At 42.3% G+C, this 26,717-nt stretch overlaps 1 protein-coding gene and 1 long non-coding RNA gene across 2 annotated transcripts; one reads left to right on the top strand and one right to left on the bottom strand.

Moving 5' to 3' along the window:
- Positions 1–8,362: 8,362 nt before the first annotated feature.
- Positions 8,363–16,274, bottom strand: LOC144458617 (uncharacterized). The gene is made up of 3 exons (XR_013488011.1): positions 16,146–16,274; positions 15,025–15,433; positions 8,363–8,765 (listed from the first exon to the last, which is right to left on the bottom strand). It is a non-coding gene; the product is annotated as an uncharacterized LOC144458617 (long non-coding RNA).
- Positions 15,831–18,685, top strand: pmp22a (peripheral myelin protein 22a). Its single transcript, XM_033643861.2, has 5 exons — positions 15,831–15,994; positions 16,803–16,894; positions 17,090–17,183; positions 17,284–17,424; positions 17,544–18,685. The coding sequence occupies exons 2-5, from the start codon at positions 16,817–16,819 to the stop codon at positions 17,702–17,704; spliced, it is 474 nt and encodes a 157-aa protein (XP_033499752.1). The 5' UTR covers positions 15,831–15,994; positions 16,803–16,816; the 3' UTR covers positions 17,705–18,685.
- Positions 18,686–26,717: the final 8,032 nt, after the last annotated feature.

Raw genomic sequence — 26,717 nt, forward strand, 5'->3', positions numbered from 1 at the left:
TTTTGCTATGAGTGAACAAACACACAGCTGGAACAACTTTTTTCTTTCACAGTAATGATTTCAAAAAGCACTCGTCGATCATAAAATCAACGTCCGCCACGACTCCGCATCGAGCTTGTAAGGCTAAATTCAGAACACGGAGGACTCATTTTTGCCATAAGCGCTGAAACAATGATTCATCCCTTCATTTTCCATTCTTTCCTTGTGTCTGCGTGCTGCTCCGCTAACCCTGTCTCACTCCGCTGAAGAGAAGAGTGGGTCCTGCAGCCATGTGGGTCCCCAGGAGGTCTGGCCTGGCCTGCGCTCAGCCATGACCACATAGGATGGGGCTGGGGGCTCTGCTGCTCTCTACCCCCTCATGTCTGCCAGAGGCCGCTTCCCGTCCAAGGCCTGTCCACGGCTGGCTGACACTAAAGGAAGGCGAGCGCACTATATACCCCCGCACATACACTCCTCCGCAATCCCACACCTTTAGGCTGAATGTAAACTTCCACACAGAAAGTTTTAAGTGATTATTGATAAAAACAAAGTTAATTTTTAAACATTAAAATCCTTGAGTTTTGAGATAATGGATGTTCACATGTAAAAATTTGCTCTCACTGAATGTGTCTCATTGGTGGGAACAATTTATCAGCAAACCAACGACTGATAAAACGAAGCTTTAGATGTTCATACGTCCTTGCCAACGTAGACTTGGCTCCGTCCCAACAGAGGCTTTTTCTCCATACAATACCCTCCTTGTTTGAGAGACACTGTGTGCCCACTGTGGAGCAAAATACTCTGACCAGGAAGTGAGGGATCACAAAGGGTCACTTCCCATAGGCCAGCTTTAAACTTTGACCTTCCAGTCCTTCTTCAACTTAATCTCCCCTCTCCCCTGACATAATGAGTAATACCAGTGCCACTCACTCTCTGCGGGGACGGAAAGAACTGAAGGACAGTCTCGCAGATTGATGCCTGGCGATAATCTGGAAATAAGTGGCTCCTTTTGTCCGACGCATTTCATTCATTCAGCCCCTATTTTTTAATATATAGTAGCCTTGCATGTGGAAAGTAAATTTCTGAACGTCTCTGTGTTTCTCCAAACTAATTTCACATTCTAACTTTTTTTTCACGTTCTCAAAATTACTTTAAAGTCTACAGGAGAAGATATTGAAAGTTTTTACAGTTAAGCAAGTGACAGAAGCATACTAAGATACGCAGCTCAAAAGCTATGACATCACCACCAAGGCTATATTAAGGGGTATTTAAACTGTTCCTCATTCGACTCTGACTTCGTACTTGGTCGGGTGGGATGCTGGGCTGTGTTCAGGCCTCTGTGCATTCCTCTGTTTGCTTTAAAAAACACAGTGACTAGCGCTCACATGGGCTGAACCTTAGTGATTTCATAGTGCACCCGCTAATATCAGCCCAGACAAACTTTCCATTACAGTCTATCACCTTCCTGTTTTCACGCAACTTCATCCACAACCTCGGCTAATGGAAACACTGCAGCAGCATAAAGGCTCATTCACTTCCCTCAAATCTCAATAGCATCATAAATCAGGGCGTGTCTTGGAGATAGAAAACAACACTAGGGTGAAGAATCCCAGAGCTCCGTGTGGAGAGTTGACTTTAAAACATAGTGTACTGGGTGTTGGTCCTTCATTTAACAACTCCGTCATCCAGTTTATGCTCCTCTCCCTCTGGTCCTGGTTCCCTCAGGGTTGAGCTGGAGAGGAGAGGGGGGAAAAGTCCGGCCGATGCTGGCTCTCTTCATCGTCCTGCCGGCCAGGCCCTGACTCTCCTCCTCATTCCTCCTCCTCCTCCTCCTCCTCCTCCTCCTCCTCCTCCTGCTCCGAGTTTACACAGCCAATCAGAGCCAGCAGACCATAAACAGATGTATTGTGCATGTTTGTTTGTCTCTTGGGTCGGGTTGAGTTGTGTTTATTTCATTTTCTGTGATTATTCAAAGATTGAATTAGACCGGATTTACAGCTTGCTTCGATAAAACAATTAAACACTTCATTTTGTGAGTTCAGAAACAGCCGAGCATACTGACTGAAGACTGAAGATGTGCAGAGTGACATTAGTGAGATCTAAAGAGAAGTTCAATATAGAAGCTGCAGTAATATGTAAAATATTTACATCTTGCACTTATTAAATTCATGTACATTTTCTGCCCTATATTGAATTGCAGAAGACTGTACGGCAGCGGTAATCACTGAGACAAGCACCCATGGTCCTGCAGGCATGTGTGCTATAAGTGTAAATGTTCACTCAAATGCTGGATCAAAACCAGAGTCAAAAACAACACAGCACAATTATTTGATCTTTTAAACAACCTTAACGCTCTCACATCTGCCATGAGACATTTTTTCTTTCTTTCTGGGTGGATTTTAGGCTTGAAATTTCAATCTATCTGCGGTGTTTATTTTAAACATAAACACTCAGTGTGATGCTTCGCATGTGATGGAGAGGCGTGTCTGCCTCTGAGCTAAGAAGACGCAGCTGAGCATGAGGCCATCTTCTGGATTTCCTGTATCAGACAATTGCCTTTTGGCAGTGTACCTAGCATGGTAAAGCCTGGTTAAAGCCCTCTCCGCCCTTTCCATCTGTAGCTATTTACTCTGATTGACAGCTCACTGGGATGCTCAGAGAGGCAAAGAAAGTTGTACCAGATTCATTTCGAGTGGAGCGCTGCCTCATTCACACCACAATCTCCAGAAAAACGTCATGTTGACAGCGAGAAACCTCAAGCTTTATGGGAGCGGGGCGTGCGTATGTGTGTTTTCAGGAATGCAAGAGTGCTTACGTGGGTGTTTGACCGACTTGGTGAGCAACAGTGAGGTTGGACAAAACGTGAATCAGAGCAGGATGGAACAAATAGAGAGGGAATGGTTAAGTAATCATCCAAATCAGGTTTTTTTCCCCCCTTTCTCTATTCTCCTGCTGCATGCTCCAGCTGTGCTGCTGCTTTGAGCCAGTCAGGAAGTGTTGGAAGAGGAGTGTGTGGGGTGGAGGCAGGGTGAGGTCACCGTGTTTTTGGCCCCTGGGATGGGAGGAGAGAGGCGAGAGCAGAGACACTCAGCCCACTGTCACAGCTCTATCTATTCATTCGTAATCTTACTGTTAACCGAGGCCCTCATCGGCAAGATATGGTGCACTCCAGCGCTACATCTGGAGCGCCGCACAGTGCTGCCATTTTGAACACAATCAAACACTGACCCCCCTTTTCACATATGTGCCCGAGTGCACATAGGCGTGCATAGTGAGTGTGAGTCACCCACAGAGTCGTAGGCATGTTTAGAGACCACTGTGTGAGTGCCTGGCCCTGCATGCTTGGGATGCCTTGGGTGTGACCAGGGTGGCCTGCAAATGTGTGTGTATGTGTGTGTGTGTTATGGTCGCTCCAGCTGCCTGTCGTCTGCAGCCTGTCCCATCGGTTCTCACTGGAGGAAGAGAGCCAGCCAGACAGCGAGTCAAGCAGACACCACACACACATGGAGGAAAGGCTACTCAGTGGAAAGTCCTGCTGATAGATTTTGGAATTTCCTGGTCACCAGCAAGTTTCATTAAGTGCTGGTCATTTTCAGGCCTTTACTGTAGCTCTGATTATCTCACACTTCTCATGATGATTTTAAATGGATGAACCACAGAAATCCTGTAATGAAAGTGAAAGAGCTGGCATTTGGCTACGTGTTATTAGTGACAGAGATCTTTGGATAAGATGCTGGGAGGTGAAACAGTTTTACCGTCACCACAGAGTTTCCACTTTCCCGTGAAATTTCCAGTCATCCATTGTGCAACAGTTACACTACAGTTAAATCTGGTGATTCTCACGACTTGGCCAGCGCCCCACTCTCTCCTCCCACAAGCATGTGTGTAGTTTTTACAGACTGGAGATCTACAAACCCAACCATGACCTCAGAGAATTAAATATTCTCCTCGGAAAACCCCCACATCCCCAGAGTGGCATTTTAGGTTGTCAGCTGCATTGTGATTGTACGTGGAGTTTCTGTGTGTGTGTGTGTGTGTAAGAGAGAGCAGCACAGAGAGAGATTCAGCTTGTGGCTTCACTGTTTTCCATGAGCATGCAGCTTGTGTGTGTAGTCAACACGTGTTTGTACTTGTAATATTTACACTGTACATTTGTCCAAAAAAGAGCGGCACGAGGTCCCGCAGCAGCCCAGTTATTTTTAACGAGGATGAAGCCGAACTGTAGGCCCACTGTAATAAGAGCCCAGGTAATTGTTTTGAAAGAGTAACTTTATAATGGAAAAATATAAAAACAAGCCCTGTTTTCAATTAGGCCTTTCCATCCCATCCCCCCACAACTCTGAAAAAGTGGAGAGTTCACTCCAAGCTATGCTATATTTTCTTCTCTGAGTTCACTGCTTGTCTGCACCATATGGCCAAGAACAGGATTTAATGTAATTTTTCTGCTTGCACGTTCTAAAGCTCAGTTTTTGGTCCTGCAGTACTTACAGTCTTCTTCCAACCCATTTGTTTTTCAAAAGAAATTGGGGAAAAATGCTACAAAAAATAAATGTATAGATTTTTTATCCTCGTAATGCTTGTTGTTTTTGACCACACCCGATTTTTCTTTTGTCACGAGCGGGTGAAATTCATTACATAAAGGAACTTAGCAGAACACATGTTTTGAAACACTCACATGGGTGGGGGAACAGGCTAAGGTCTCATCTGGAATGCATAAAGCATAACAATACATCCCAACGTCTCTCATCGCTCCAGATCACGAGCGAGGTTAGGCTGGGATAGGAGTGGGTGGGATCTGCTATGTCTTAAATCCTGCTGGAGCAGTATAGGCTAATGCTTTAGTCTGCACAGATCAATCTGTTCTTCCTGTACCCTCTTTCACGTACGTGATAAGCGGTGACTTTGGTTTTGTTGGCGCTCTATGTTTTCAAGATATCATCTCACAATCAAACAATGTGGCCAGTGCTGTGATATGTTTTTCTTTTTCTTTGATGAAGTCTCGCACAGACTTTTCTGTTTGTGCTCACTTATGACGGTTATCCCTGTTTGCAGTAACCACCCAAGTGTTTTTCTACTTATTCCAGTCTAATTATGTTTTGTTCACCATTTCCTACTGTGCAGAGGAGCTTTTGTTCACTGGAAAACCTATCTGATAATTTGCACTTTTAAACCTTGAACTTATCACTATGGTATTAAACAAATCATGATAAGAGAGTAACAAGACCACGAGTCTATAGCCATGCTAGCCGCTCAGTGAAGCTGCCCTCAGACACCGGGGTGCGTTTAGATCAAAGTTAAAGCCTGGGAAAAGTAACATCAGAGGTTTCTCTCTAAATACATTACACATACATGATGGAAAGTACTTGATGAAATGTGAAAAGAGTGGCACAATGATGCAGTGGTTAGCACCCCATCCTGACGTTCGAATCCCCCACCCCGGGGGTGGGGGATTCGAACGTCGGGATGGGGGAGCCCTTCTGTGTGGAGTTTGCATAATCTCCTTGTGTCAGCATGGATGTTCTCCTGGTACTCCTGCTTCCTCCCACAGTCCAAAGACATGCATGTCAGGTTACTTGGTGACTCTAAATTGGTGTAGCCTAACGCGCCTCTCACCCAATGTCAGCTAGGATAGGCTCCAGCATCCCCCATGACCCCCCAATAACAATATTACAAGCAAAGGAGCCGTCACAAAAGTACGTTTTAAGGGTTTTAGCCCAAATCCGCTACCTGGCCCAGCAGTACAGTTCGCTGCTGTAGGTGTATGCTTGTGCTAATGTGCTAATGTTAGCTGCTAATAGCTGCTGAACAAGAGGGTGTCCCTGCACAGCAGTTCACCTGTTCTTCAGCTCAGGGGTGTGTACGTTACTGTGCTACTGTGTTAACTGCTAACAAGAGGCTGTCGCTGTTTAGGGGCTTGTTTTTCGTGTGCTTTGTGCTACTTGTTAGCCGTTAGCTCCTTTAGTGGACACACCAGCACCAGCATTTCAGAGCAGAATTTACTGCTTCTTTTTTTTTCACAATTTTGAAACCTAATTTCATATATTTGGTGTTTTTTAATCAGTCAGATTTGGTTGGGTGGTTAGTGACACATATTTCTGTGGTGTGAAAAACTCATGACACATTTATTTTTACTTTACCTGGACTTTAATGTCAGCACCATAAGGCTAACATCTGTGAGCAAGCTAATTAGCACTAAAAAATAGCACAGCTGAGGCTGATGGAAATTAGTTTTGCAGGTATAACAAGAACTGGACCAATTAAAATTTTCACCTTTTTGTTTATTAGTCAGGATCCCTATTAAAAAACAGCTTGTCTAAAGATGGCAGTAGATGAAAAGTTGCAAGATTGGTAAAGTATAAATAAATGTGTGTGCCAAATTTTATGACTATGCATCCAATAGTTGTTAAGACACCTCACCAACAAACTAAGATGCCACTAATTCAATAGGATTCATCCTCTGGGGACAGGGAAACAAAATTTCATGGCAAGTCATCAGTATTTCAGTCTAGACCAAAATGGAGGAGCAACTATCTGAACACATTTTCCCAGCCATCCTGCTGGCAATAAAACATTGATTTAATGAATAATACACTTCACATAAACTATTGTTGGTTACTGTTTGGATACAGAATAGCCAGTGAAAGTGAAAGTGAAAGCAAACCCCAGATTCACTCTCGTTTTTCCAGTGCTGTCTGCAGTTTTCATAGCTTCCTCTTGGATGTGTGCTGCTCACGTTCTGGCACCTGTTGCTAAGTTTTTATAAAATCCCAACCTCACATGCACACTGTGCCCAGGAACATCCTGAACACAGCATAATAAGAAAAAATCCTGTATAGTGTATCTTTGAGGTGAGGGAGAGACATGCTACAGAGACTGTCTGGGTTGATCTTGGGGTTAGGGAAGGGTGTCAGAGCCGTGATACCAAAATAGCTGCGAATTTGCGGTTGTTTTCTAGTGAGTGCATTTTGCATGTGTGGATTTGTAGCACGCACCGATGCATCCCCTGTGTCAGCCAGTATTTATCAATCCATCCTCACCTCCTCCTTTGCTCTTCCACTGAGAGGAGCTGTCAGTGGGTTCTGTGCAGATCATGTGCGAGTGGCTGCTCGGGCTGCAGTCCAGACCAATGCCGATGGACAAGCACACACAACACAGATTCTCTGCTCAGAGTCGGGCTTTACGGCATGGCCACAGTTTCCTCTGGCCAGGCCACTAGACAGTCACTAGGGTAGCCATCACTGTTTATGTGTATCACCACATTCCCCAAAGGCAACCAAGTTTGACCAACCATCGTCTTCTACAAACGCCGACAGAAAACCAAAACACTGTGAGTATTATGGATTCCATTATCACATTTGGTTTCATGTATCAACAGCCAGATGACTCATAACTTAGGCAGTGAGATCTAAAACTGAGATAAAAGTGAAGCTTGTTCAGCAGCATAGTTCACCCACAATATGGTAATTTGTGTGTAAGTTACTCACCCTGTGTCACGCTGAAACTATAAAAAACTTTCTCTCGCATGCATACATGGTAAAAAAAAATCAAAAACTGAGAAAATTCTTGACATACTTAAACTGGAGTAAAAGGGAGTCTGTGTCTAACAACAGCAAAACTAAATCAGCACGTCCATTTACAAACTCTCACACAACTCCTGCAGTGTAACCCCAGTCTCATTTGTCTAGTATGCTCAAATACATGTATTTTCACTAAAATGTTACTATTAAAACTCTTCCGTGTGCATGGGCAGGCACATGCGTTTGCTGTTGTTGAACATGGCCCTCTTTTACTTCAAGTCATCTCGAATTTTCTCCATTTTTGGATTCTTCGTTCACTATGGAGACGTGAGTTTTCTTCACAAATACAACATAACACAGGGTGTAACTGAGAAACAAATGATCAGAAGTGTGGACATGAGTCACATGATTTGGAGTCAAACTTGGGTCAGAAATTTGATGCCTCGACTTGAAAGAAGACTTGCAACTCGACTTGGACTTTAACAGCAATAACTCTTGACTTTACTTGAACTCGAGCCTGTTTTCTTTTTCAAATAAATACTTGATACTTTTCAACAAGCCTAAAGAATAAAAAGTAAGTTATTTAAAAAGCCACAAATCACTTTTTGTCCCTTCATTTCCTGATTTTACCAACAATAACATTATTCATTCCCGGCAAGTCGACACTTAATACCAGGTTTACACTGGACGTGGGAGCAACCTGATTTGCTAGTTGTCGCGTAGCCACCTGTTAGCAGGCGCCTGGCTGTTCACACCAGAAGCGCATTTCTCTGTGCTCGTCAATAAGCTGTTCTCTGCTGTTTAAATCACATGTAGCTCCATCTCTGTCTGCTTGTGTGTGTGTCTGTGCGCATCTGATGTGTGTGAGATTGCATGTGTGTGATTCTGCACATCTCTCTCACTTTCCGTTAAGACACAACTGACAAATATGTGGAAGCATGGCATGCATATTCATCATTTATCATAGTCAGATCATTTATATCATATACACTTCATGTTGTTTACAATACGTTTTCTTTCCAGATTCGCTTGTGGAAAAAATAGACCAGCAGCAGAAACTATTGCTGCAGATCGCAAGCAGGCCAGGGTGCTCGGCGTTGTGCCACGCCCAGTGTGAATACCCCAATCACTGAACACGGGCGCCAAAAGCAAGCGGGCAGTGCTCCATGGAAAATCTTCGCGGTTCGCGGCACTTCAGCATCCAGTGTGAACCCAGCATAATTCTCCAGATCCACTTTGTTTGAACCAGTTCAGCACCATCCAATAAATCTGCAAGAGAGAGCAAGAAAAATTAACATTATGTTACTGAGCGTCTGTTGAAAAAACGATACCAAAGACAATTTTGTTCATGAACAAATACTACGCATTGGTCAACAAAAAATGAATTGCAGTATGCAAAGTGTACGGGTCAAAAATTACAGATGGAGATGCAACAAACCTCCAACAAAGTTTTTTTTTTTTAACCTAAATGCAAATTTTATAAAACATTCATGATTTTTGTAAATGTAATATATTACTCTGTTGTTAAAATGGCTTTACATTTGGTGAAGAGCGCATTATGGCTCGTTTAGGACCTGAAACTTTAAGTTTAGGACTTGGGACTTGACTTGAGTGAAGTGACTTGGGACTCGAGGCTTGCAAAACAATAACTTGGTCCCACCTCTGCAAATGATCATTTTAGGGGTGAAGTATTCCTTTAAGGATTGTCTTATTCCTGTTTTTGCCTCCTTTTCTCCACACAAGACACCCGCCTAGCCCTTTGCTAGCAGTCCTGAAGCTAATAATCTGTTGACTCACCTCCCAGCTGTTTTACACAGACGCACTAATAGCCACTGCCTTGGTGTAAAAACCTCCTGATGACTTCTGGATACCAGAGCTGCACTCACCAGCTTTAATCATGTAAACACATCTTGCCTTGGAGAGTAAATGAGGTCAGTGCTAGGTGTTTACATTGGCCTATCGTGACCTTTGACCCCAGAAACAGCTCTGTATATCACCTCTGCAAAGCTACAACAAATAAACGCATTGGATAATGCACTTTATAAGCAGTTATAGGCAGCCCCTTATTCTGCAGGTAGACCAGATTTACAAAAGCCACAAAGTGCTGGCACTTCTTTAGGAGAGAAAATATTCACTGGCACGCCCCCTTCTTTACTTAAAGTTGGAATTGGCAGCCTGTATAGGAAGTGGTGCACTGTTAGCTGACAAAGGAGCACAGATACACTGCTTGGAAAAGATAGCACAGCAGCAGGAATGAGAGAAGCACTGATAACAAGAGGACAAGAATTATTTTCTCCTCGGGAAGTTGAAGGGGATTTTAGCTGCAGCTCACCAAATGAATCATATGACCATGGGTGTTTATTCAGACATACTTGATTGGAATTAAAAATAACTAGCGTGGAGTGTGTCTGATGCAGCTTAGATATTTAACCATAGATAACGGAACAGTGCGAACTGTGCAGAAAACGAGAGCAAGCCGACTCAAATTGAATTCTTTCATAGCTTTTATTGCTTCATTCCAAACCCCTGAGGCCAGTATCACTCTGATTCGAAGCAACAGTTTGTATGCTGGTCTTGCCTGTTGGGATGTGTATGCTGATGACATCGACTCCAACAGGAAGCCAGGGGCTAATGATTAGCACATGTTTAGGATCACTAGGGTGCCACAATCTGGAGTTCGCCATGCCGTATGTCTCTGATTTATTTGGTTGTTGTTGCTTCACAGGGAGGAGACGGGCCCATTTCTAAAGGGAAAGAAACAAAACCCTCTCCCCTCTATAACATCTTGGCCCGCTTTATCTGATTTAGCAACCAACCAATGGAGATTTTCAGCTTGGTCACGGTCCATTTTGGAACTTCTGAGTTTAAAATGGGAGAGATGAGACGAGGCATGCATAGCATGGATGCTCTAATGTGATCCTGCTTTACACTTGCACACAGACCTGCATATTATGTTGCTCTCACACACAGCAGAGAGATTTTTGATAGTACAGCCTCTCAAAGATAAGCTGCAGACATTACAGTTCTCGGCCTCGAAGCCAGGAAAAGGAATCAGCGAGCTTTTCTTTCTCTGAGTGCTTTTTGTGCATGTTTATGGTCCGTGTCAACATGCAGTCTAGTATCAGTGTCAGTGTGTGTTAACAGTTTAACATGGTCTCGCTAAGTGTGCAATCCTTTAACGCAGGTCTGGGTCTGGAAGGCTCCTCTCCAGCTCCTCCTGCGTGGTCTGTGGGATGTTATCTGATAGTCACTAAGTGGCGAAACACAAACACTAAGAGCAGCAACAGTGAGGCCAGTTCAGTCCTGAGGATCGGGCAGCGTGAGGAAAGAGCGGTACACATCCTGGAAAGCAGAGAACGCATCTGCAGGAGGAATGTCGCTGCCTGTGTTTTCAGAGTGAACTGAGTGATGCATCTGACGCTGCATTTTGATCAAACCAGGCCATGACACAAGCTGGTGACATTAACACACCCTATAGCAAAAGCTTTAACGTTTGTGAGCAGCTGTGTGCAGAGTAGGTCCCGTCATTTTCCAGCTGTGGTGATTCAGAGATGTCCTGTGAGATATCCTAAGGATTCTTTTTATTTTTTATGAACAGGCGTTGTCAGCTACTCCTGATGACATTTAACCAGACTGACTTCAGAGCTTTAGTGTTTCCTCTTGTTTTGGCAGGGGCCTCCATAGGTGAAGGAGCACTGAGGCGTTCCACCATTCCTTCATATTCCCTCAAGTAAAATTGACTGTCCAGCTGTCCTACTAAGACGTCCTCTGAGCAGCCAAGCCGGGGTCGTGTCCAAAACCAAAACCTAATCCCTAATTGTCTCACCCTTCCCTCAATCCTATGTTTGCTATTGGAGCTGGAGCAGTCCAAAAGAGTGGCCACTCCCGCAGCCCTGTGCTGTGTAACCAGGGCTGGGCTTACACTGCGGCTGACTCATTCTGTCACACAACAGCAGACCATTCCGGTAATACACCTCGACTGTGACACAAGTTTTGACTTGACTTTTGATGCAAGCGGAGTGAGGCAGGCCTTTTGTGGTTCTGAATCAACAAACCATAAACCTGACATAATTTGAACTGATGCCAAAAAGAAACTGAAAGTTAGCACACCTTGACTGCCAGCCATTAAAGCCTTAGTGTGTAGGATTTAAGGGGATGTATTGGCAGAAATGGATTTCAATACAATAAGAATGTTGTCTTTTGTGTATAATCACCTGAAAATTAGAATTGTCACGTTTTTGTCACCTTGAAATGAGCTGTTCTAATCTATATAGGGATGTCCTCATTCATGGAGTCCGCCATGTTGCACTGCCATATTTAACAGTAGCCCAGAGAAAAGAAACCAAACACTGGCTACAGATAGGGACATTCATGTTTCTGTGTCAGCCACCACAGTTAGCAGCCTCTCCATGATGAGCGGAAGGGCGTCAGAGGAACACTGATTTGTCTGGTGAAACTTTCTCATTTAGTGTTTTTACTCATATCCCAGGCCTGTTTGTTTTGGAGATGAAGAGACCTCTAAAGATAAATCAGCTCCTAGAAAAAAACCTCCTGATCATCTGGATCTTAAGTTATCTGAGGAAAAAGGCGAGCACACGTTAGCAAGTGCTGGGCTAGTGGCCTGTCTCTGATGAGCCAAACAGTGTTGGAGGAATACTGATTTGTAAAGAGAAACTGCTTTGTTCCGTGTTTTCACAGTTAAAATCATCAAGTCCATTTGTTTTTTGAAGGAAGAAACCTCTGTGGGTAGTTTGGCCACCAGAAAAAGTCTCCTGAATGTCTGGATCTTAAGTTTTACAAGAAAAAAGGTGAGCAAACATTAGCAGCTGCTAGGCTAACAGCACAGGAAAAACACTGATTAATGTGATTAACATGAAACTGCTTTATTTGTGTTTTTACTAGGGCTGTCCCCTAGTCGTCGAGCAAATGTTAGTTGACCAGAAAGGTCATTAATCGGCCTTGTCAAAATAAATCAACACCTGTATGATCTGGCCATGTGGGAATTTAATTTGAAAGGACAAACACAGGAAGAGGCCACACTCAGGAGTCAGACAGGAGTCACGTCACAAACCAATCACAGACACAGAAAAGTGGTTGAAAGCTAGCACAAAAATGCTTTCAACCACTTTCAACTAACGTCAGACCTCGCATTTTCAAGGTGGTTAAAGACGCAGCATGTGTACGGCCCCTAATTGTAAACTCATCTTCATTGGTCGACTACAAACATGATGTATCATCTGAAACATGTAAGCAGCTACATGCCCATTAGCCACTTAGCACAATCATTACTGCTTTGCCGACAGCGTCATCAACAGGCGGCTCGCTCAGTGTGTGACGTGCACTTGTAGATAAAATATAGGCCTATATTAATGAAGGTTTGTTAGTATGGTTTTGTATTTCTCTGTAATGTAGTACAGTGTTAACAATGTTACTGATACTATTCTTTCTCACACCTTCAACTCAAACCATTGTGTTGCCCCGGAAACATGTGGGCGACTAGTCAACTAATGGCCCTAATTGACGACTATTGATCGACTAGGAAGATTCTTAGTCGGGGGCAGCCCTAGTTTTTACCCGTTTTATTCACCTGGTCCGTTTGTTTCGGAGAGGAAGAGACCTTTGAGGATAATTAGACTCCTGGTAAAAAAAATCTCCTGAACAATTACACGAGTTTCAGCTGGTTGCAGTCCGCAATCCTCACAGCTAGATGTCGCTAAATCCTACTCACACTGATGTCAATCCATAAATACTGGTGTAGTTACAGATTCTGATTAGAACTGTAGTAGCCATATTAAGCCAGTAACAGATGATTTCTGTTTAAACTAGAGATATCTACCCTGTGAATCTATTCTCACAGCGGGTTTATATGATTCCCTATTAAAAGCAGATTTCTCTAATAAAGTCCCAGCCCAGTGTTTCACAGCATTACAATTTGTATTTTCATTAAAAGACAGTGAAACCACTATGACGTCCCTGTGGTTTCATTTCGGATCAGCTGTTTTGCTGGAGGTGCTGCTTTAAACAGAACTGGAGCTCTTTGGCACAAACCTGTGAGATCCATGTAGGTAAACAAGAAATGCTCCTGCTTATATTCACAGTTCTGTCTAAGTAACCAACTTCCTAAAACAGCTCACCTGGTGAATCCCTCAATGAAGTGGGGTGTGTCGGTTTTAAATTTCAACTGCAGCTTGGCCACAATGGCCGCGACTATAGTTACCAGTTGGTGAGCTGCCCCTGCCTGTTTGCTTTGTAATCCCACACTTTCAAAGGAAGAAAAGAAGAGGAGCTGTGTGTTTTCATTTAACAGGTTCGGGGGGGTCAATGGTTTTGGATGGTTTCCAGTGCTATCAGCCGTGTAAGAAACATCATAACTCTTCGGGGTTATGGCTGAGCTATCACTGATACCACAAAGTCATCAGTCAAAGGGACTGGTGCTAATAAGCATGCGGAGTGAGAAAGTGAGAATAACCATAAACTCACATATCTTTTAGAGCATCCTCACAACGACTGGGGACTGTTTGGCAATGGGTGTGCACCATATTGAAATAATTATCATAAAACTTCAAGCAATAACTGAATGAAAGATTCATTAAAAAGGCAATATGTGCATGTTTTATTAAATATCCAACTGCTTTTTAATGATATGATGAGTGCAATCTAGAGTTTATTAAATCAAATAAAGCTGCAGAGAAGAAAGGGTGGGGCACTGTGCTGCTCACTGCAGTGAAGCATCATTTACTGAGGAATGTATCACAGACGCTGTATTGTGAGGGCTCACAACAACAGCAACAGAGTAGCTTCATCATTTTAAGCTTGTTGTTACACTTTAATTTGATTTCTACATTTCAACTTTACTATTCTGCTCTGTGCACGTCCACTTTGTGCCTAACGGCGCAGGATTGTGTGTGAATCCTCCTCTGATTAAAGAGGTGTGTTAGACCACTGTGACATTTATAGCCTCCACTCACACACCTGCTCCAGCTGGGCAGCCAGGTTTGACTTCTCACCCTGCTGCTGGTGCTGGCACTGCCTTCCACCTGACCACTGCACCAATTACATCTTCATAAACAGCATCACGTCCAGCTGAGTGGTTGGGCTGATTGTCAAAGAGTTCTCTCTCTCTCTCGCACACACACATGCACGCATGCCCCCTCCAGCTCTGCCAGGGCTCACGGCGCTGCCTCACCCGGCATCCCACAGCGAGCCTGGGCAGCAGCTCACAGTTCCTCCCCTCGCGTGTTTACAAACACAGACCGCAAGAATCCACCTGATGAGCCAAAAACTGCAAGGGAGAGGAGAGGGAGAACGGCACGAGCTGTGCTTGTCTGACTGCAGCAGCTGATCACAATCACGTTTGGACTGGGGGTGGTTTCAGACGCAGCAAATGTGTGCTTTTGTCAATGTTGTCATTTGCATTCTGGTTTGGTTTACAGCTTTGTCACTTGTGAGGAAATGGCCTGAGACCACGGTGTAATGAGGGATGCAGAGCCACGGCGGAGGGCTGAGGCGGCCGATCTTTGTCACTCACCCTTGAATCATGTGTGCGTGGAGATCCAAGCCGGCTCCATCAATTTAGCATGACCGAAACATTGCACCGTGGTAACTCCCTTTGGCACTGGACAAACTCTTCCTTCTCTCTGCAGACGCGGGAGTAAACAGGAGGCCTGCTTCACACACAGGCATTCTGGGCATACCGCGGGGCCTCCAGAGGGCTGGTGTGTTCACATGCAAGCGCACACACACATGCACGCACACCATCTGGACAGAACACTGCTGGATGTCTAGTTTATGAAGCTCAGTGTGCACATTTGAGCTCAGCCAGTCAGTGGGGGTCAGCAGGGTCTGTCCAGCCACCTTCAACCATCTGGAACAAGGTCATCAAGAGTCATCCTGACTGTCCTGACAGCTTGTCAGATTGTTAGGATTTCAGGTGTGGCCTGCGAAGAAAAAACATACACGGAGATGTATGAACTCCAATCATAGGAGGCCTTTTATAGGGAAACATTACATTATAAATGCACTAGTGACATGAATTATAAAATGACTGATTATTATAGACATGCCTTCACTGGAATTTGGTTATGTCATAATGATATTTTATTACAAGGGGTGAAATAATGGATGTTTTTAGGGCATAAATACAGAGACAGTCACAGATGCATTTTTAAGGCTTTGCGGTTTGCACAATAATAGCATAGGATTCTCTATACAATCCTGTGGAGTTTAGAACAATCCAGATGATAGGCTACAGCGGGAGGAAGAAGAGGAAGAGAAGGAAAAAAAAAAGGAAAAGTTTTAGGACGGGCCTCTGGTGACGTGCAGGGCCTGCAGGGCGGTGTTTCTCAGGCGGAGAAAGAGCCTGACTGGGGTGTGTGAGCCACATCTGGAATAGTAGCTACAGAGAAAGAAAGTCGAGAGAAGCAGAACCTCGTTGATCCCTTCCTCAAACTCTTCTCCTCAGCACTCCTATTTCCACGGAAACTCTTTGCTTTGCCTCTGTAAGTTGGAGTAATGTGTTTGGAGTTCTTTTTTTTTGTTATAGTCAGTGATTTTTTTTTCCATTGACTTTTTTTCCACTCACACAACAGGACTTCACCCCTGGACTTTAAAAATCGACTTTGGATTTACTTTAAAGACGCAAAAACGCACCTTTGGCTCAAACGCGTCACCAGATTCGCTCTCCTTTTTAATCAGCGTTGTAGATTTACGCAGAGTGGAGAGTGGAGCGGTGAAGGCTGGGGCGCACGTATGGCGGCATTACGCTGGAATGTTTTTCCGTGCAGATGGGCTGAGTTTGTTTTCCAGCAGCATGCATCGATTAGTCGTGAATCAGCCTTTTCCTCTCCTTCAATCGACCTCATTTCCCCCCCTCCTCTCTCTCTCTCTCGAGCTCTTTTCACTCATTATGCAAACGCGCATTGCTTAAAGTAATGAGCTGTAATTAAATCATTTGGACTGGTTGAAAAATGGATTTAAAAAGGAGTTCAGTGTCGTGAAATCAACCCGAGGAATCGATTTGGTTTCATTACTGCTGCCCGACTTTAAACTCAACATTGACCATTTTAGAAGCATCGGGAAGAAATTATAGTTCCTTCCTTCTTTCTTTTTCTACGTTTGAGTGTAAGGGGATACTTTCACATTGAGGTAAACATTGCGGTTGGGGCAGAAGTGAGGAAATGGCGCCATCTGGTGTCGAGATGAGGTGGTGTTAAAATGCACGCCCAACAGGGTTTTTTTTTTCTTTTGGAGGGACGGTAAATTCCTGTGGATTGATTTTATTTTTTTTTGTCTCATGTGTCCTTCTAGATCTACTTGAAAAAATGCTGCTCATCTTGCTCGGAGTGCTCATTTTGCACTTAATCATCCTCATTCTTCTCATTGTGTCCACAGCAGCCAGTGTAAGTTGTCCTGCCACGCTTTATTCAGTCCACTTTAACAATGTGTGGTGTGAATATGATAGCTCAGACTCTAGTTGCTGTGTTGTACTGATCATTGACTGTCATTTGTGTTGGGTGTTGTAGTCGTATAGGCTTGTACTTGAGCTGTGGATGCTGCAGTGTATTTAAAAGTTTCTGTGTTGTTGTGTTTCCCAGGCCTGGTCTGTAGGTGGGGATGGGAGCACGGATCTATGGTACAACTGCATGACAACTGATGTAGGCTACCACTGCAAGCCAGCTAGTAATGAAGGTTTGTTGGCATTCCTGGGAAGAAAAATTATGTATCGTGCCTTCATTGGAAACGTTCTGAATATGTGTTAAACTTCATGCTCTCTATCTTTGTCTTCTAGACTGGATCCAGGCAGTGCAAGCCCTCATGATCCTCTCCCTGCTCTTCTGCTTCTTCTCCCTCATCGCCTTCGTGTTCCAGCTGTTCAAACTGGTCAAGGGCGGACGCTTCTTCTTCACCGCCATCTTCCAGATCTTGGCAAGTGAGTATGACTTCATCACATGCCTGAAGGGTCACACCCTGAGCAGTCGCGGGTGGAGTTGTGAGATCATCCGCTCTCAGATCCTCCTCACCTCTCCTTTTCTTCTGGGCTCCTTCTAGGTGTGTTTGTGATGTGCGCAGCGATCATCTACACCGTGATGAGTCCAGATGATGGAACCGGCAACACACAGTTCGGCTACGCCTACGTGCTGGCTTGGGTGGCTTTCCCTCTCTGTCTCATCAGCGGCCTCATTTATATCGTCCTGAGGAAGAAAGAATGAGAGAAGGAGCAGAGGGGAAGAGAGGAGGGGGAGCTCGGATGCCCCCTCACAACAACATCGCACTGTGCCTACTGCCCACAGACCATAGACTGACATCCCAACAGTACAACAAAAGTGCATGTGTCACCAATAACTGTAAACACAAAATGGAGACATTTATCACAGCTGGAGACTTTATTTTTTTTTGTTGCTGTATTTCAGTATCCATCACCGTATATTTCCATCACATGCTGAGAAACATCACACCTGTTTGCTTTGTGAATTCTGACAAAGGCTGAGCGTCACCACACGTGTTTCCCACGGTGACAGATTGTCTTCCAAATGTGTTTATGAATGTGTTGGAGACATATTGACTTTTGTTGCACGCTGGCACCCACAAATCCATCATGTGTGATCACAAAGACGAGTAATCCTGCCTCGCTTCAGTACAAAGATGTACATAGTGTCTGTGGATTTTAGACATATTTATAACATTTTTACATACAATTTGTACATAGTGTTGTCAAGTTAACATTGTCATGCCCATTTACGTGATAGAGTTTTGTTGTCTCTCACAAATCATGCAGCTGTGCCAAAGAGATGTCGCTTAAACTGCCAGAGTATCAAGCTTTTTAATAAAACTGCCTGGTTTTTTTTTGTTTTTGTTTTTTGTGTGTCCTACACTTTGAACCATGTGCCATACATAGAATATCTGTTGAAGGAAATGAGAAAATCCTCAGAAATTAATTAAAAAAACAATAAGAAGTCTTAATAAACCCTTGAAGTTCTTTTCCTCTGAATTATCATTTTACTTGATATGCCAAATAAAAAAAATGTTTTTCATTTTGTAATCGAGTCTTGAAAATGGTGCTTTTTTGTTTACTATTCTTGAAATGTATAGCCTACTTTGTGTTGCAAGTGTGTCCTGTGATTAATTTGCTTTGTACAAACCCCTGTTTGCATTTTTGTCAGTATTCTTCTAAATAAACCCTTTGAAATGAATTATTCTCGCTGTTGAACGCTCCAGTTACACATGGAATTTACACAGGTTGGTTAAATGAGTCATGTGCATGTATAGACAGATCCTTTATTGTACAACTGAACTTTGCTGGAGCAACACACGCTCACTTATTCTCACTATCATGTACACACACATTCATATCTATATCTTTAAGATATATGATAAATAGTGAGTAAAAACAAAATGAAACAAGCATATTCCATGTTCAGTTGTCTTACTCTGAGCTCATATAGTTGATATATTAACAGAATGGCATGCTGGCTAACAAATGATTAAGTGTTGACCTTCTTTCACACCCACAGTTCCTTGTAGTAGCTCAATTCTACCACTTGGAGGCACTGTGACTTCCAAAACACCCTGTTCACGCCAGGGAAACATGAGTGTTGGTGAAATATGTCAGCACTACATACACACATTTTGACATGATATCATTTTAATTATAGAATGCTGTGCTAGTGAAGGAAAAAGCACGGCTCAAACAACCATCATTATTTTGTACATAGTAACTTCTAATAAAAGTATTTCTCAGTAAAATCCCCTGGTGATATGCCTCTTCATGAACATTAATCCAGGCTGTGAACAGGCAGACTTTAAAAATAAAAAAAAATAGCACCATCTGGCTACAGTTTGAGGACATGGAAACTTGTGCAGACATTATTTCCGCAAAACAACATAAATCAAAGAAAACACTTAAATGTGGTTCAGGAAAAATGCCTCAGCAGCATCTCTGTGGGAAAAAAAGCTATTTTTATTTTTAAATCAGACATATTGAGATCATTGGTGGATACACAGTAATGTTGAGCTTCTTATAAAACACACTGATGTTTTTGCTAGAGAAGTTTCCCTGACAGATTCTCTCTTCCATCTGACATTTATCAAAATGTTTGACTTCCCAAAACAATATTGAGTATGCAGGTCATACACAGCAGAGACTGCCAGCACAATGAAGCCATATTACAGTATACTTGAGATCCGTTTTGGTCTCAAGGCCACCTTTAGGGTGCATTTTTACTTCCTCATGTCTCGGTCTAGGACAAAGAGGACTCGGGAAGACTGTCAAGGCCGCAACTGGGGCGATATCACTAAATTGCCTGAGCAAAACTGAAGTGTTGAATCATCTGATTTCAGCCCCTTGTGATTTTTGTACTTGTTTTGCTCATAGAAAGGAAAATTCCCACACTTGAAAACTACCTCTGCAATGACTTTTGATTATTTATCAAGACATCTCTCTTGGCACACCTATACACACATAGCATACTGTATACATGGCAATATAGGAGGAGAATGAAGAAGAATCTTTATCTGTTTTCTGTAGGTATTTTTTACAGGAATGTGGATGTTTCAGAATAATTTGAGGAGTGCCTATGATTTGTATGTTCCACTTTTTATCATAAGTGTGTCATGCAGTGTGAGACTTGCACTGGTCTGGTCTTGTCACGGCTTGGTCTCAGTTTGGGTGGTCTTGACTATAACACTGCTACAATATCAATCCAAGTATCTCTGTCTTACATGTTGTAAAATAATTGGAGACTGAGTTTAGATGCAAAGATCACCATTAGATGTCAGCAGAGGATTCATATATGTGCTCCAGTCAGTCGTAGAAGAAGTATTCAGGGGCTGTATTCACAAACATTCTGAGATACTGATACTCGCAGAGAGCTCTCAACGTAGCCTAAAATTTTTTAGTAAGGTCATGGCTTGAGAGTGATTTAGGAAAGCACTCTGAGCAAGGAAAGGGACAGAAAGCCTTACCTTAGTGAGGAGGTGTGGTTGACCCCCGTTGCCAGATGTGACGCATTCTTTTAACAGATGTGATTGGTTGTCACAGACACACCCTTCTGTGTGCATGTAAGGCGTGGACACCCAGTGGAAATAAGATGAACTGCTGACTGTGAAAGTATTGTCACTGTTAGTGTGATCACTCTGCTGATGGAAGGTTGAGACAGACTCAAGTAATTGCTGCTGCACTGATGCATTTTTCAAGTCTTCCAAATATCTTAGTGTTGTGATCATTTTATTTCTGGTGTTGTAGCGTTAAGTGGGAAATGTGTGCGTATCCCTACTGACTTCAACCACACAAATTATCTCTGTGTGATCTGATCTGTAGGATTTAATTGACTCACTGTCATCCAGTGTTTGAAGAATATTTCTCTGACCTCTTTGTGTTTCTGCCATTTCCTCTGCTTTAGAAAGTCCTAGAAGTCCTCCTCCATGCTCCCAACAGATTTTCACCTTAGGAGCTCTATTAAGGTCTAAGATGCTATGTTAATAACTTTCATCCTTACCAGGACCTAGTCTTAACTATGAGGGAAAATTCGAACAAAACATCATAAATCTAAGAATAAGAATTTCATCACTTGGATCAAATATTAGTACTAGGAAGCTTAGTGAATATGGCCCCAGATCTTTGACTTAATTTAAGGTAAAAGTAGCAATACCCACACTGTCACTGCATTCTAAACCCTTCTTAAGTAAAAGTATTATAAGCATAAAAATATACTCAAAGTCGTTATGCGAAATGTGTCATTTCATTATCATGTATATTATACTGGATTATAATTAGAGATGCATCAGTGTGTAAGCATCACTAATGCTGCAGCTGGTAAAGGTGGAGCTAATTTCAACTCCTTAATGGGTAGTTAAGCCTGTAGAAAATATCATGAGTTATTAGTTGATTTATATTTTGTATTAATCATCTGAATCAATGCAAAAGTAAAAAACAAATTACTACTAACTAAAGCTGTCAAATAAATCCCAAAATGGCATGAAGTAGAGCTTTAAAGAAGCATAAAAATTCAAAATTGTACTTAAATTTTGTGTTTAAATAAAAGTATTTAGTTACATTCCACCACTGCTTTTATTCTACAGGTCTAAACAAAATAAACTCCAGGTTCTAAGCTGTGTTTTAACCTGTATAAAGCAGTGAAGCAGTGAGAGTGAATGCTCATGGCAAGAGGAAAAAGTTAGAATCCTCTTACGTATATGTCCACTAGGGGGTGACTGCAACACACTTTTCTTGTCATGAATGTCCTCCAGAAACAGGTTCTGTTTGTTTTCTAAATTTTGAAAAGGAAAAAAAAAAATCAAAACTCTGCAGGCTGTTGTTTGATTCATATGGCACATAATATAATACATCACTGTGCCTCCCAAAGTGAAGAAGATACATTTTCCCGCTCTGCTTGCGTTTTAAAGCGTACAACACTGGGGTAACATGACACTAATCTTCTCTCGTGCTCCCTCTCAGAAGTTGGCACTACACTGGATTATTGAAATAGGATTCTGCTGTTTGATCACAAGCAGTTTATATGATGTCTTATACTCAACATCAGGAACAAAGTTTATAGCTGCCAGCTCTCCAATGTGTGCACATGATGTACAACTACTGTGCAAAACAGCTGCTGAATTTCCTATTAGAACAAATTTAATAGTAATGTCCTAATGTCTGCCATGTGGATCATATATTTTTAATACTTTAGGGGAATTTTTCTGATAACACATCTTTCCATTTATATGAGTAACATTTTGATTTCAAACTTTTACTTGTGGTGGAATAATTTTAGACTTTAGTGTGTCTACTTTGCTTAAGTAAAGCATCTAAGTACTTCTTTAATATTTTTTATTATCATTGGACACATGCTGATCACATGGTGAACTTTCAATGTGCTGTTCTGTTATACCGATGCTCTTAAAGTCAGATCAGTTTCATGTGATACTTCAATATGACGTGATTCAGAGCATCCTCAGACTCCAGACATGTTCACAGATAATGCCAGCAGCCATGAAGGATAAACACCAACCTTTTTTTAGCTGCCTACCAGACGCCAAGGTGCAATTACCATTAGTTCACATACTACCCAACGCCATCTGTGCTCACACTTGTATTCACACGCGCATGCCTGCAGTGCATTATGCAGGCAAACAGAATTCACCACACACACATGCACACAAAGAAGCGTGTTACATCCCACACAACCTTTGTGAATTTTATCCATTCACTAAGGCTGCTGAACCCGCAGACGGAGGATTCACTTCTCAGTTTGTTGGATAAAAGATCTCTTTCTAACGTCATCAGTCCTGACACAAAAGAGAGGCCAGTTAATGCCGCTCTGGTTAAAGTCCCTGGGCATACACATAACATATTGAAGATGTCAAGAAAACTCCGGAGGCCTATAATGGCCTCACAGCTCCATTTCAAACGTGGTTAACCTTAAGGGTTATTTATCACTGGGAGGGTCACCGGAGGGCACTTAGTATTTACTGCAGGACATGTTGGATGGGGGAGAGGGGATTGAGAGGAAGCCACCCTCAGCACCATCCACTGGGTGCTTACTTTGGTGACTGTATAAACACATCAACACTGTTTAACTACTTGATTAAGAAAAAAAGCAAAGGACATTTACATGTTGGCAGCCAAGTGTTTTCTTGGTATCCCAGGAACGCAACGGGATCATTTCCATAAGTCTATGGTTGGGAATTTCTCTGGTGAAACATAATGGTCGTGAAGCAGCACACACAATGGAGCTGCCGCCAGCTGATGGGTCCCTGAATGGAACATGTGAGGACTTCAGAGGAAGCTGCAGCCCTCCTCTCTTCTTTCTCTTTAGATTTGTTGCCTTTTTCATCCAGGGCGTCTGTCTCCCCGAACAAACCCCGGAGCCTTCAGATGTGGCTAAACGATAGAGAAAATGGGCAAGCCCAGTTTATTCAAAGCTGATTTCATCACGCCCATAAATCTCGGAGAAATCAAAGCCCATCTCATGCCCGCCCCTCTCCTCTCCCTTTGTCTTGCTAATACACATTAGAGTGCGGCTGGCTGCCCACTTTTATGGCAGCCCGGATAGGATCTGGGCAAAGTTGCAAATTTAGAACCTGGAGGCACCTTTGACCCTTGACCCCCGCCGTTAAATCTTGCCACTAGCGTCCGCCTTAGACCCCCGCCATGCGGAGGAATCTCCCAGCTCCATTTCCTGCTTAAAACTACCTAAAACTCACAGGAGGGCATGAAGACATATACGATGAAGACGACAAGGGGATAAGACACAAAAATAATCTCATCTGATTTGTACACATATGCACATGACCACAAATACACAACCATCTTACCAACACACTTGTACAGACATTAAATGCATTGTATCTATGTGTGTGAGTATAAGCCCACAAACACTAAATCACCCATGCTCTTTATAACATGGTTTCACAGTCGAGAGCATATGTGAGATGTTTCCTACAATGCACAACTTTAAAACTGCATATAGACTTCAAAAAAAGAGAGAGAATATATTTGGAGTTAAGTTTTAGATTAAAGTTTAAGGAACAGCACCACAGTGTGTATTCACTCATCCCAAGTGACCCTGGATAATATTTGATTCAAAACATTGCTTCTGTAACTTGAGACTTAATTAAAACACTCTGTTGTTAATAATTTAGTGCCAGCAGAGAGACTCTACCGGTCGTAATCGTTGAGTAAGAAGAGAGGTGGTTACATGGGGGAAAAAAGGAGAAGAAAAAAGATCAATTATTCACTGCTATTTTTAAGCACTTTAAGTCTGGTTTCATAAATATCAGGGAAGGATTTGGGAAGAAGTGCTAACATTTGGTGCTTCAATATGGTGCTTCCCTTCCATATTTCTGTGTGTCCGTCTGTCTGTCACACACACACACACACACACACACATACACACTCGTGGCTAACAAGGGTTTCTACAAGGGTGTGATGAGTCTACTGAGGCAAACATTTCTCCTTTAATTTTCAACAGTGAGTCGGAGAGTGTGTTGCCACTCTCTGGTGTTTCAGGCCTGAGCAAAGCTCCTCCAAATTAGAGAGCGGTGTGACAGTGCCGAGATGCATCACTGTGGGGAAACATGGAGCAGCGGTTACACGGCTGCTGATCCATTTATGGGCTTCAAATAGGCTTCCCACATTTGAGTTAGAGATGAAAATATGCAGATAATTTGAGAGAGCTTGCGAGAGCTTGCGCGCACAGGCACGTGAGGACGATTACACACAAAGTGGCACAAAAAAAAAAAAGATTTTAAAACATGATACGGTTGAGAGCAAAACAGATTCTCTTCCATTCATACATTAATGAGGGAGCAATTACCCCCAAAATGAAGATGTTAAATGTATCTGATCATCTTGATCATAAAATTGTGTCTTTTCTAAAGCATGAGTCTCTTATCAAGTGCCAGGAGACATGCTTGTGAAGTCAGAGGTGACAGTACAAAGAGAAATAATCTGTACTTTATTTAATGGCAAATTAGACTCTTCATGTTTTGCTACATCTGCTACCCATGAGTCATTCTTTGTAAATGCAACCAAAAAAAATTATGTAAACTCAGAGCACTGTTATGGCATTTCAGATTCACAATATTATTGAGCTGGAACTTTGGCATTTTAAGAATATCTGAAATTGGTTTGTTATTTCTGTCTGACATACTTAAATACATACATACCTGATATACATATATATATACATACATACATACTAACATCCATCCATGCATACATACATACATATATACAAACATATATACATACATATATACCAACATATATACATACACACACATATATATGTATGTATATATGTTGGTATATATATATATACATACATATATCCATCCATACATACATACATACATACATACATACATACTAACTGGACATACACACATACATACATATATACAAACATATATACATGCATACATACAAACATATATACATACATATATCCATCCATCCATCCATACATACATCTATACATACATATATCCATCCATCCATATATATATATATATATATATATATATATACATACATACATGCATGCATATATCCATCATCCATACATACATACAGACATACATACTGTATTTTATACCCATACATACATACATACATACATACATACATACATACTGTATTTTATACCCATACATACATACATACATATATACAGTATTTTATATACATACATACATACATACATACATACATATATACAGTATTTTATATACATACATACATACATACATACATACTAACTGGACATACACACATACATACTAACTGGACATACATACATACATGCATACACACACACATACACATACATATGTAGATCCGATTACAGGCATTCATCAGTCAGTGGGCTAAATAAGTCCGACAGGCGGATGTGATATCTGCTGGCAGATCAGATGAAGGATGGCGGTCGTGCCCTAATTGAGGGGTCAAACTGAAGTAGCTGTGTTATTTCAACCTCACTGACCCTGGCCGGTGGCCCCAGTCTCCCCGGTGGATTTCAGAGTGGATGGGGAGCTGAGACCAGCCATGCAGTCGGTGTTTGTAGTGGGTGGCTTTGTTTGTCTTCCCAGGCTCAAAACCCTTCTCTGGTGACTGATGATCAGAGTCCTGGTTGCTGCTGGAGTCTGAAATAAGTAAAGCTAGAGTTACACCTTTAGCAAACACTCCACTGCCCAAAGTTCAGAAAAAAGGTGGAAGAGACTGTTGCTGACACCAGCTAAAAGTTAAGAGCTAAAAACTCTCTCTCACACACATACAACCACACACATAGGTAAAAGTTGCCAGTTCCCAGACTCTATCTGCTCAAACAGATAGTCTCTGCCAGGATACGTCTCTTATCTATCTGATTCGTCAGCGGTAAAATCCCAGGGATCGCCTGCATCCTCTGATTGGATGTAACAGCCTATTTCCTCCCTTTTCCCCTTCATCACCAGATCACCACAAGCTAAGTTTGTACCAATTCATCCTCATTTGCCATCAACTGAAAAATGGCTGAGGCCAAAATATCCTGCAGCAAGAAAGCCCTAGGTTTCTTTTTTCTTATGGTGACTGACATGAAATCACATCTATCTGTTTGAGCAGATAGAAAAGAAAAGGGCATTTTAATGATGTTTAAAGGCTGTAAACACTGTTCTTCTCACTTGAACCTAAATGTGACTTCATTTTGATGAGATTTAAAGTAGCAAAGTGCTGACTTCCTCTCT

This window comes from Epinephelus lanceolatus, chromosome 18 (genome assembly GCF_041903045.1).
Source record: "Epinephelus lanceolatus isolate andai-2023 chromosome 18, ASM4190304v1, whole genome shotgun sequence".
In the NCBI taxonomy this organism is placed as follows: domain Eukaryota; kingdom Metazoa; phylum Chordata; class Actinopteri; order Perciformes; family Serranidae; genus Epinephelus; species Epinephelus lanceolatus.